The 12,689-nt window shown below is 46.8% G+C and overlaps 1 protein-coding gene across 1 annotated transcript in view; it reads left to right on the forward strand.

The window, feature by feature from the left end:
- The window catches only part of FRMD4A (FERM domain containing 4A), a 275,085-nt gene that overhangs the window by 122,719 nt on the left and 139,677 nt on the right, over positions 1–12,689 (forward strand). Inside the window, exon 3 of the mRNA XM_046678619.1 lies at positions 8,580–8,674. Coding sequence (XP_046534575.1) covers positions 8,580–8,674 — 95 coding nt within the window. The remainder of the gene's footprint in view (positions 1–8,579; positions 8,675–12,689) is intronic.

Raw genomic sequence — 12,689 nt, forward strand, 5'->3', positions numbered from 1 at the left:
CCCCCCCCCCCCCCCCCCCCCCCCCCCCCCCCCCCCCGCCTGCTACCTATCTGGGGTGCCTGGGAGCCAGAAGAGGGAGCGCAGACCCCGTTGTTCTTCTTGTCCACCAGCATAAAGGAAGTAGCCTGTTGGCCTCCTGCCTCTGAACCCGGGGGCTGCTCAGAGAGGGCAGGAAGGAAGCCAGCCTCCCCAGCTAATCAACCGGATCATCAGAGGGTGACTGCAGAGTGACCTCATGCTTTCTCTCCATCCCCGACACCCCCTCCCCAGGAATAAGGAGCAGCCAATGAGCGCCTGCCTGCTTATTACCGGCCCCCAGGGGGAGGGGGAGGTGGAGGGGGAGGGCGGGAGACCGGCTCCCAGCTGCTCCGGGAAACACAATTACAGGCAGGGCTTCAAAGAGGCCCCTGCTCAGACATCATTTATTCAGAGCCGCCCAGCCTCACACCCTCTCTCCCTCTAGGTTTTCAGAAAAGTTGGAAAGAAAGGGCAGACTGATCATGCTTTCTCTCCACTCCTGGCTCCGACTTTCTGCCATCTCCCAGCCCAGCTGTGGCCACTCCTACAGGGCAGAGCGACACCCTTTCATGGGGCCCTGGACAGTGCCCTCAGGGTAGGCGGGCGGGGCCCAGCTGTGGAGCGGTCCCCTGGCGGCCCAGTGGTCATTGTGTGTGCTGTAGTGAGAAGCGAATTGTCCAGAACTGCCTTGAGGAGGAGGAGGAGACGGGGTCAGGCTCTGGGCCACGGGTGCCTTGCGAAGCACAGATGGGAGCCATTTGATGGTTTTATTTTCTTAATGCAATTAATTCAGAAGTGACAATTCCTTTGATTTAGCATGTGGGAGATGCCCAAGGGAATGGTAGATGACAGGAGAGGGCTTGAGGGGAGAATGCACTGAGTTAAAGCTCAGTGTGCATTGACTGACCCAGGGTCAGCTCAGAGACAAAGGCTGCACAATCTTCTGTGTGTGGCTTCCTTATCTGCGCCTCTGGTACTAAAAAGAGAGAATGGAAATACTAATACAGGGCTTTCAACGGGGATCCCAAGTTACTCATGTCTCAATGAAGACATACTGAGTTTCCTACAATTAGGGACTGTATGCCAGGTACTGTGTGGGGTGCGAGATCTTTGGGGTTTCCGTCTGAGGCTGTGTATGAGTTTCCTGTGGCTGCCGTAACAAGTCACTGCAAACGTGGTGGCTTAAAATAACAACTGTGCATTCTCACAGTTCTGGGAGGCAGAAGTCAAAAGCAGGCTGTCAGCAGAGCCGTGCTTTCTCTGCAGGCTCGAGGGGAAAATCCGTTCCTTGCCTCTCCTAGCTTCTGATGGCTGCCAGCGTTCCTTGACACGTAGCTTCGTCACTCCAGTCTCTGCCCCTGTCTTCACATGGCCTTCTCTGTGTCTGTGTCGTTACTCCCTCTGTCTCTCTCCTATGAGGGTCCATGGGATTGCCTTTAGGGCTCACCTGGGTAATCCGGGATAATCTCCTCCTCTCAACAGTCTTAACTGCATCTTTTGTAACATAAGGTGATATTTACAGGATTTTGGGATTAGGATGTGGGCATACCGGAGGCCACCGTTCAGCCCACCACAGGGTGTAATGAATCATGTCACACAAAATTCACGGTGTTCTTAGTAGCATTGTTCATAATAGCCAAAAAAGGGAAGCAAGCCAAGTGTCCAGTGATGGATGAATGGATAAACAAAATAAGGTCTATCCATATAATGGAATATTATTCAGCCTTAAAAAGGAAAGGAATTAAGACACATGCTACAACACGAATAAAGCTCAAGGACATTATGCTAAGTGAAATAAGTCAGTCACCAAAGGATGAATACGGCATAATTACACTTAGATGAGCTACCTACAGGGGTCAAATTCATAAAAACAGGAAGTAGAATGGTGGTTGCCAGGGGCTGGTGGGAGGGGGTATGGAGAATTGTTTAATAGGGGCAGAGTTTCAGTTTTGCAAGATAAAAAGTTCTGGAGATTGGTTGCACAATGATGAGAAAATGCTTAAACAGTATTGAACTATACACTTAAAAATGGTTAAGATGGTAAACTTTATGTTATATGTATTTTACCACAATTAAAAATTTTTTTAATTAAAATGATCCAACACAAAGGTGTACATGCCCAGAGTGTATGAGGTACCTGTGGTAAATGCTATAGGAAGACGGAAGAGAAAGACACCTTTTGGAGGTGGGATGGTCAGGGAGAGCTTCCTGGAAGAAGTGGGCTTTGAGCAGAATAAAATTTAAATGAGAAGGACGAGGAGAGAGGTTGGTGTGGGCAAAGGTTTGGAAATAAAAATGAGACTGGTGTATTCTTTACTCCAATACAAATAGATTGACCAGAAATGAGTACTTTTGTAGGAATTGGGTTGGCTAAGTAAACTAGGCCTAAATTCAAAGAACAGTCTTAGATACCAGGCTGGCATTTACAACTTGGTACCAATTAGAAGTTTACCATCATAATTCATGAGTGCAGAAATCAGAGTCTGGAATAATCATGAACACAGAGAAACCTCCCTGTGTGCCAGGCACTGTCTGAGCACTTTATGCAGATCAACATGAATTCATTGAATCCTCATAACAGCCCTGTGATGGGGGCATAGTCATCATCCTCATTTTGCAGCTGGGTAAACTGAGGCACAGAGCAGTTAAGTAACTTGCCCGAGATTATATGAGAAAGATGGGATATGTTAACGGATTTAAGAGATCAGGGGTAAGGGATCCAGAAGGGTTGTAAGGATTTTTATAATGGGTGAATAGATTTGTGAGAAGGCCGGGCAGTTTCTAAGGAAGGAAAAACCTAAGAATAATATTGGAGGGCAGGTGTTCAGTTCCTCAATCTGGGTCATCATTTTACAGATGAGAACACTGAGGCTCAGAGAGGTTAGAGGATTTGTCCAAGAGCACCTATCTGGGATGTATACGTGTTAAGTTTAAAGTAATGGTATGATATGTAACGGCAGAGAATTGGAGAGGCCCAGGGTGCCACCTTGTCATCAGATTCCTTTCCCCAGACTTTGCCTGAATGGCTCACGGAGACCACCTGGAAGGGTCTTTATCATGAGGATGTACCAAGAGCACTTTAGCCCTACACCCGTGATCATTTGATCATTACAGTCCGATCCTGTCTCACCTCGGAAGGCAGGCTGAGAAGTAGACAGGGCCTTTCTGGAAACCTGCGTGAGCCGGTATATGTGTGGTTCCCTCTGGAACAGTCTGGAGCCCTTGGGAACTCTGATCCGGGTGGTCAAGTCAGACCAGCAATGACAAAGACCTAGTCTGTTCTCCCCGGAGAAGGGCATTGACGCCCAGGCTCCCCGCTCTGTCTGGTGGAAAGGCTGTCCTGTTAGCACCATGAGCAGCTCCACCAAGCAATGCATTTTGAGTGGGACCTTTATAAAGAGAGTCCGTTTGTCAGATATAAGGGGGAATAAAAGCTGAAAAGAATCTGAGATAGAAAAAGAAAATGAGAAGACAGAAGCTTTTGAGTGAACAAAGTTAATTACAGGCTGAGAGAAAGTCTTAAATGTAGTGTCCCCATAGGGCCAGGACGGCACCAATGACCCAGTAAAGTCTGTTTCCAACCTGAGGCACTCAGGACTTGCCTCCCTCCATTGGCACGGAGGCGTCTGCCCAGCTTGTCCTGCAGAACTTGGTTGGGCTGCCCGCCACCTCTCTGGCCTCGCGCCCAGCCCAATCCCTGCAAACTCCACAAATGTTTACAGCACAGGTAATTGGCAAATTATAATCAGCAGGATCCCGTAAATATCCCTTCGAAGTGCGGACTAGCATAAAGCTTTCTGCTGACCCAGCAGCTTTCTCTAAACGAGTTTAAGAAACATTCGGAACAATGCAGTTCATTAATCACTGACACTCAAGGTGGGGTGTTGTCTTCGTTTGCAAGATCAGGAAATTACAAGGCTGATGCCTTACATGGTTTTAAACCAACCGTACAGAGAATTAAAGGTCCCGTGTCTGAATCGATCAGGATAGGCCAGGTAATGCTGTGATGACAAACAACCCCAAAGGTCACAATGGCTTAACAGCGAGGTTTATTTCTTACTCGTGTTCCACGTCCATTCGGCTAGTGGCTCTTGCCCCCACTGATGAAGGAGCCACCAGCTGGGGCATTGCCAGTCACTGTCATAGCAAAAGAAAGAGTTGTGGTTTCCAAAGGGACTTAAGATTTAGGAGTTGTCACCTAAATGTCTTACAGGATCTCTTATCTCCCCCCTTCCGTGCCTTTATTTCCCCATTTGTAAATTGCGGGTAATAAATGTCAGCTTTTCTTCACCGAGAGTGATGCATGTGATCTGTCATAACTGTTCTATAAAGTAACGGGACTAACTTTGTAAATCTTTTCACCAGATATGTGTCCAAACAGGTACGGTCCTTGAAAAGAAATAGTTTGAGATGATAAAGTTTATTCCAGTGATGCTGCTATTGCTGAGAGCCCTTTAGTTGCCTTCAACTTATGAGTCACTAAGAAAATTTGCTTTCTTACTATAGAAATTCCGATATATAAGGGGTTGTGGGGATAGGCTAAATTAAGGGATATGTCACCATGGAGAGGCCAAAAGTCAGCCTCCCCAAGGTGAATTTTTCAGTGTGTCAAGTCAGTTCTTTAGTTCTGCAGGCTCAGGGACCTGAGTTTTCATCCTCAGAGGAAGACTCACATTAACCAAGTTCAAAGTACTGATGTATAAATCATTACTGATTTATAAAATGTCAGCGTGCTGGTTTCAAGTGAGCAATATCATCTTCACCAGACGGGGCCCTCAGGGCACATGATCCTTGACCTCTCACCCAGGAAGTACAGTTGGCAGAGGCAGGATGGCAGAGGAGTTACGCACGTGGCCTTTGAGGCTAGCTTGACTTTGTTGGAAATTCTGGCTTTGCTGTGAGACTGACGACAGCCTGCCTGCCATCTCCACGTTCAGAATCCTCATTGGCAAAGGAATGATGGTCTCTTATTGTAGGTGATAATGTGGTCACGTGGCAGGGCGCTGAGCACCGTATCTGGGACATAGCCATGCCTCAGTAAGTGTTTGGAAGGCGCCGACTTAGAAGAAGGAAAGTGAGATAGGTAATTTGAATGCTTAATATGACCAGCTAAAGTTGCCCCACACCTCTGTTTCTGCTGTGTGAAAGGTTGTACCCCCGGGGCCCGGATAGTCAATGCCTGTTGGCTCAGACCATGTTTGCGTCCGCAGCTCATCTCTCTTTCCCAACCTGCTCCTCCAGCGCCCTCCCCATGCACACCTTCCACTCACCCCCGCCCATTCTGTGCAACCATTACTGTATTTAATCCTGTTAGAGATAAACTCGTCCAGCCCTGAGAGGAATTCTTTCTCTTCCTGGGTAGTTTTATGCATCTCTGATCAATTCCATTGAGATGTTGGCTTTAAAATTTAACTCTCAAAGAGAAGGAAGTCTTATTTTTGTCATTTCCAAGTTTGGGATGGAAGTCTCACCATCACCCCCAAGGACCCACAGTGATGACTTTATAGTCACACCTCGTTTTAGGAAGCCCGTTTGACCAGCGTGCTCACCTCCCCCACCCCCACCGTCCCCACTCACTAGACTTGACTTCAAGTAACGCCATTTGAAAAAAATCAAATCCATTCTGAGGGCAAGATTCATCACCAGTGAGCATGCTCTTACAAATGTGACACAAGCTTCAAAGGCAAACCCGAAAGATTATCAAAAATGTTTTATGGGGGCCGGCCCGGTGGCACAGCACTTAAGTTCGCACGTCCTGCTTTGCCAGCCTGGGGTTTGCCAGTTTGGATCCCAGGTGCGGACCTACGCGCCACTTGTCAAGCCATGCTGTGGCAGGCGTCCCACATATAAAGTAGAGGAAGATGGGCATGGATGTTAGCTCAGGGCCAGTCTTCCTCAGCAAAAAAAAAGGCTTGGCAGCAGATGTTAGCTCAGGCTAATCTTCCTCAAACAAACAAACAAAAATGTTTTATGAACTAGCAGGCATCATAGAAATACTATAACTACTTTGAAAGGGATAGTCATTTGGACATAATGGTGTGTTGCCCTTTGAAAATCCACCCTCCTCCCTCCACCCGGTGACACCCTCTACGTTAATTGCTTTGTGTCTGGGCAGCCAAGTACCTTCTGGAAGTGGAGGTGGTGCTGGCAGAGCCTGCCGCAGCCCGTGGCAAAGACAGTTTGCAGCTTCAAGACGCCCCTCATCTTGGTTTCGACTTTGTAATTTATCAGTGCCGTCCTGAGATGTGCCATGTTTCCTCCATGGCATTCCCCTGGGTGAGATTTCTGCTCCTTAGGAAGGAAGGTCTTACATAAAGTCTCGAATTCCCTGTTGGTTACAGCGATTGCTTTTTCATTTTTCCACATTGTAGCATGAATGGAAGTATAGAATTTTAGATGGTGTTGATTTCTCAAGACGCATTCTCCTGTTGGTTTATTATGTCTTTTAGGGGAGGAAGCTTGGCCCTAGATTCAGACCCACTCCGGTCATTGCCAGCTGTTTTCCTTGGAAAATTGATGGCCTTTGAGGCCCGGAGGACGCCACCTTGTGAGCCCAGGAATGAGGCAGCAAAGGGGAACCATCTGAGTTGGCTCTTTAAAAGGAACCCTAGCTCTTACTCTCTGCCCCTGATAAAAGCCTAAGGTCCTTATTGGCAGGTGCTGCGTGTGTCACCTGCAGCCTTGGCTGGTGCCCTGCGCATATCACACACTCAGTAAGCGTCTCTTGTCTTAGTCTGCTCGGGCAGCTGCAACAAAATGCCACAGACTGGGTGACTTAACTGAAATTTATTTTCTCACAGCTCTGGAGGCCAGAAGTCAGAGACCAGCGGGCCAGCCTGGTCGGGGTCTAGGGAGGGCTGTCTTCCTGACTTGCAGGCGGCAGCCCTCTTGCTGTGTCCTCACTGTGTCTCACCACCTCGCGTGGTGGGGAGAGAGAGTGAGCAAGCTCTCCGGTGTCTCTTATGAGGATGCTATTCCCATGGTAGAGGCCCACTCTCGTGGCCTCATCTAAACCTCATCACCTCCCAGAGGCCATCACACTCGGGGCTAGGGCTCCAATGTGGGAATTTGAGAGGAACACCGTGCAGTCTATGGCAGCACCCAAAACAGTGAAATAAGAAACCAAACTGTCGTTTGACTCTTGACTGACATGCCTTATCCACTCTCCTAAAAGAAATGCACAGAATAACCAGCGGAAGAGGAAATAGACTCAGAAAGGGTGTATTAATGTGCATAAATGCACACAAACACCAACACACATTGTCTCTCCTGGAATCTGCTTTTTCTGAGATTGGAGCCATCCAGTGAGGATGCTTGGAACAGAGCAGTTGTTGAGTAAAGGCAATCCATTTGCATCTACCTGACCTGGGAGCTAATTTAGAAATAATTGTTCCCTTTTAGCCCCATTTCCCTATCAGACGACCTTTTCCCCGTCTCCCATCTCAGAGCCTCGCGGTCTCCCATCCTCTCAGCAGTGACAGAGCAAAGTGAGTGATGTCTTGGCAATGCAAGCATCTACAGGGATGGCATGCCTGAAGCACTGGTGTACTCCTGTGGATTGGCAGAGCTGTTTAGGAAAGCATTTATGATAAAAACATTCCTAGGTAGAGATGATTCTTTTCTTTTGGAAAGGCAAATGGAAGGTAAATTTTCAGTTTATTCTTAAATCCTATTCCCAAAGCCGTGTGGCCTTAATTATAACATTTCTTGCAGGAGGGTACGTTTATTGTTTAGGTTTCAAATTATGGGAGCATGTGGAGTGGCCGAGGGCAGAGTCTCTGGAGCCAGGATTCAGATCTCAACCCCAACACCTGCTTAATCTTGGGGCGCCCATTGCCTCCCTGTACAATGGGAGGAATAATAGGACCACCTCATAGGGCTGTGATGGGGGTTAAAGACGCCACTGTTTGTAAAGTGCTTAGAATGAGGCCTGGCGCAGAGCAAATACTATATAAGCACATGTTGAATATAGAGAGAGAGATGTATCTCTCTATATTTATGTATTTTTAAATAAGGCTTTTTCCTGTCAATTCAGCATAGAATGTTCTCTGTGGGGAAGGAGAACCCTAGGGTTTTTCAGCCCTGTCAGTGAGCAAGTGCTAATTGTTGATAGAACAAACTGAGGAAACAGGGCAGAAGGTCTCAATGTGTTGATGGCCCTGTACTTGACTCTTTGCTCAGAGGAGTCCTCATTGTCTACTCCTTTGGGTTTTATAAAGATCGTTTGTATTGGGTCAGCCCCAGTGGCCTAGTGGTTAAGTTCGGTACACTCCGCTTTGGTGGCCCAGGTTCAGTTCCTGGGTGCAGACCTACGTCACTTGTCTGTCAGTGACCATGCTGTGGCAGAGGCTCACATACAAAAAGAGGAAGATTGGCAATAGATGTTAGCTCAGGGCAAATCTTCCTCAGCAAAAAAAAAAAAAAAAAAATCAAATCGTTTGGATTGATGTACTTGAGCTTTGAGACATTCTCTTTAAAACGTAAATAAACCTGAGATTGCATGTTTTAGGGAAAGTTGCCTCTCATCACTTACCGTTTTTTCCATTTGGTTCTTCCTCCAGCCTAAGCTTTTGGCCAAGGAGCTGCTTGACCTCGTGGCATCTCACTTCAACCTGAAGGAAAAGGAATACTTTGGAATCGCCTTCACAGATGAGACGTAAGTGCCCCACGAGCCCTCGGAACATGAAGGAGAGTGCAGACCCTGAGCTCGCACTGTCCCCACTGTGCAGTCAGCTGCCGGCCACTTGGGTCTTGTGGTGCGGGGTCAGTCCGAGTTCATCATCCGAATTTCAAAGGCCTTGTGATCATGCCTGGAACGGTCCAAGGATGTAATTAGGGTGATGCTAATATTGTGAAATTATTAGGTAGACGAGTTCTTATAATCAAGCAGGTTCGTGCTCAGAACCGAAATGTTTATTGTTTTAAAACGTAGATTTGTATGGGTTTGTTTTCTATTAAAGTTAAATAAAAACTTCTGGAAATTAAGCCTTTCTCTTCCAGTGTTGGAAGAACAATAACGGGAAGTGAATTTGATGGTAAATTCAAAATGAAAAGTGTCTGCGCAGTTTCACTGTCTAAGCTGAAATAGAACATAAAACTCAAAAATTCACATCGTCGTTTTCAGTGGTCTTACAGTCTGGCTCTGTGAAGTGGTGTTTTGCAATGCAAATAAGGAGTACTTTACTAAAATTTCAGTTTCCTTCTTAATATACGGTTAGCAGAAGAGTACAGTGAATATCTGCACAGATTCCTGGATAAAAATAAGCTGTTGTAGCATGTTTCATAATTTTCTTTCCTCTGTGTATACACACACACACACACACACACACACAAACACACAAACATACATGCACTCCTCCAAATCTTTAGAATTACCAAGAGGATTTCCTAAAATACTAATGGATCTGGATTAGGTTGGTGGCTGGACAAGACAGTATAGGGGAGGCCATGCCCCAACGATCAGATGGTGCCATCGAGGCACGATGGGCTCAGAAGCGAGGACAGGAGGCATCCCCGTTGGTCAGGAGGAGAGACGATCAGATGTGGCTGCACTTAACTCGGGAGCAGCAGATGGGCAGGGGGGCCGGGGGCTGTATTATCCAAATTGTGACCCTGTGAGTAAGAGGGGGTGTAAATTGTGATTGTCTTGGGCAAACTGGAACGTAGGGTCGTCCTGTAAGTTAGCACATTTCAGGCGGTGTTGTGATCCGGGAGCAGGTGGAGGAGCAGAGTCATATCTTCCTCAAGAGAGCTGGAGGAACAAGTCAGCCCCTGGCCCTGCAGCCTGTGGGGAAGTGAGCCCAAAGGAAGGCAGGAGAGGATGCCCCTGGTCTAGCAGAGTCGCTGTACCTGTGGGTAGGGCCAAGTAAGCACGCTGTGAACCAGAGGGCTGTGGTGGCACGGAGCCAGCAGAGTCATGAAAAGAACACTTTGAGACAATGGGACATTGAAAACAACTACTTTCACAAATGCACATTTTCTGCCTTTTCTCCTGAGAATCACTGTAAACCCCCTAAATTGTTCTTCATATATTTTTCACTAACTAGAAGGAAACCAGAGGTTTCAATTAATCACCTCCCATTGTTCACACTTCTCAAGTAAGCTGACTCTGCTGGAAGATCCTGTGGACTCTAGATGGTCCCAGTTAGACTTCCCTCTTGAATAAAAAAGAATCAAAGGATGGACATGTTGTCCCGGGCCGACAAGGAAAAACGCGGCTGCTGAATGTTTCACATCGCAGTGGCACTGTCCAGGAGGAACCAACTGGAAGGTAGAAAGTCATTCTCCTCCCGGGAGAGACAGGAGCAGGAAAGCCACACATCCCAGAAAGGAGGGTGGGAAAGCACAGCACAGCCTGCTTGTCCCACCGAGTGAAGCCAGATGCTTTGGGTCTTAGCTCTCCTGGTCCTCTGGGCTGCAGGAAGGCATTCCTGTGCATGAGTATGTGTGCGTGAGGCCAGGCTGGAGGACGGCGTCCCACTCCCTTCAGTGGGGAGAATGGGCAGTGGAGGGGGTACGGTGATGCAGAGGATATGAGCCATCTTCTGGCACGGTCCAGAGAAAGTGTGACCACCACGATCCCCTTCCCCTGAGTCTGGGGGGTAGGGTTTCTCCAGCGATCGCGGGAATGGCGGGCAGCCAGCGGATCAGTAGCAAAGAGCCGCAGCTGGCAGCCAGTTCCAGAAAAAGAACTGGCAGATGGGCCTGACTCATGGAGGGGAAGCAGCGAATGTCAGGGGCCCCAAGGAAATCAAGAACAGGGGCCACCAAGGGACTAGGACAAGGGGACAGAAACAAAGGGGACGACAGTGACTCAGGGTTGTCAGGCGGTGACAGATGTTAGCTGGTGGCCTCTTGAGTAATCTGAACTTCTCTCCTTTTCCTGGTAGGAAAGGATTATGTCAGTAACCACTAGCCTTATCCTGCCTGCCCCCAGCCCTCACTCTGGGCACCGCTAGACGCTAGATCTTTTAATAACCTTGTTTTCAGATTGTGCGTGTGTACTGTCATGTAGTGTGTGTGTGTGTGATTTCTACAAGTGCTTCCCTATGTATTTTATAGTAAAATGCAAGAGAATGTTCATCCTTTGTTCCGGCCCGGTGTATCCTATGTATTTGCCTATTTCCTAATGCAAATCAAACAAGACTAACATTTGGAACATGCTGATAAACCTCACAATACTGTGCACGTGTGAGATATGACCAGAGCATTATCATTCCTAATAGGAGCTTGTATGACTCTTAGGTTATATATTGTCAGTCAGTCTTTCAATATTGACTGCTGTTGAGGACATTTTGTAGGATCTGGAAGGGCCTGGAGAAAATGTATATAAAGTAGAATGTAGACAGGAAATTGGAAGTTTCTCTAAGCTTCTCTCACACCAGAAGTTGTATTAATAGTGTCTAAATCCACAGTGCAAGACTTTATGCCCAAGGATATTTAATATTGTCAGCTAATCCACAGTTTTGCAGCATTCATGCTGGCTCTGCCTTCTCCTTTTTTTAATTTCATTTTTTAGCTGGAAATTATTAGATTACAGAAGAGTCACAAAGATAGCACAGAGAGTTCCCATATACGCTTCAGCCAGCTTCCCCAGATGCTGATATCTTACAAACCCTGTTACATTGGTCGAAACTAAGAAATTAACATTGGTACTATAGTATATTATGATTGGAACTGAGCTATAGACTTCATTCAAGTTTCACCAGTTTTCCCATGAATGTCTTTTTCTCTTCCAGGATTCAGTTGCAATTAGCCCCTTTGATTTTTTTAATTAAAAAAAAAATTTTTTTCCCTTCTTTTCCCCAAAGCCCTCTAGTACGTAGTTGTATATTTTAGTTGTGGGTCCTTCTAGTTTTGGCATGTGGGACGCCACCTCAGCATGGCCTGGTGAGCAGTGCTAGGTCCTCACCCAGGATCCGAACCAGCAAAACCGTGGGCTGCCGAAGTAGAGCACGTGAACTTAACCACTTGGCTATAGGGCCAGCCCCGCCCTTTGATTTTTAATAACTTTGCCCTAATAAAAAGAGATACAGATGGTCATCTGTAAATGATCTGAATTGTGATAACACGTGCAAACAGTGACATTTTGTCAGCCCTTAAAACATTTTGAAGCAAAGGAAGATCCTGGTATAAATTTGATCTTAAAATAATTATGTTTTGCTAGAGTCGTGGTTTTCAACCTTGGCTGCACGTGGGAGTCACCTGGGACACTATAAGATACCAGTGCCCGGGACCTACCCCCAAATTCGGATTTAATTGGTCTGGGTGTGGCCTGAGCATCGAGAGTTCTCAAAGCTTCTCAGTTGATTCTAACTTGAAAACTCCCGTTCTAGAAAGAGGAGAATGTTGGAGCAAATTTCCTTTGCTCCCTCCCTCCAGATCCAAGAAGAGAAGCTGATGTCACTCAAACTTTGAATATTGGGGGCCAATCATGACACCTGCCAGGGGCCTGCAAAGTTACAGACTCACCATTCCAGACAGACTCTCAACTTAACAGTTTAAAAACCAACTCAGAAGTTCAGATTTAGTGTTTCCATGGGTATAAGTAGTGTCACTGAGATTTTCATCGGTCAAACATTGGCATCCATCATTTCAGAAAAGTTATTTTTACATTTTGTTTTTGAAATAGTTCCATTGCCATTTTAACACACAAGTAGTTTTTTTTTCCC

The sequence above is a fragment of the Equus quagga genome, chromosome 12, assembly GCF_021613505.1.
Source record: "Equus quagga isolate Etosha38 chromosome 12, UCLA_HA_Equagga_1.0, whole genome shotgun sequence".
Taxonomy (NCBI): Eukaryota; Metazoa; Chordata; class Mammalia; order Perissodactyla; family Equidae; genus Equus; species Equus quagga.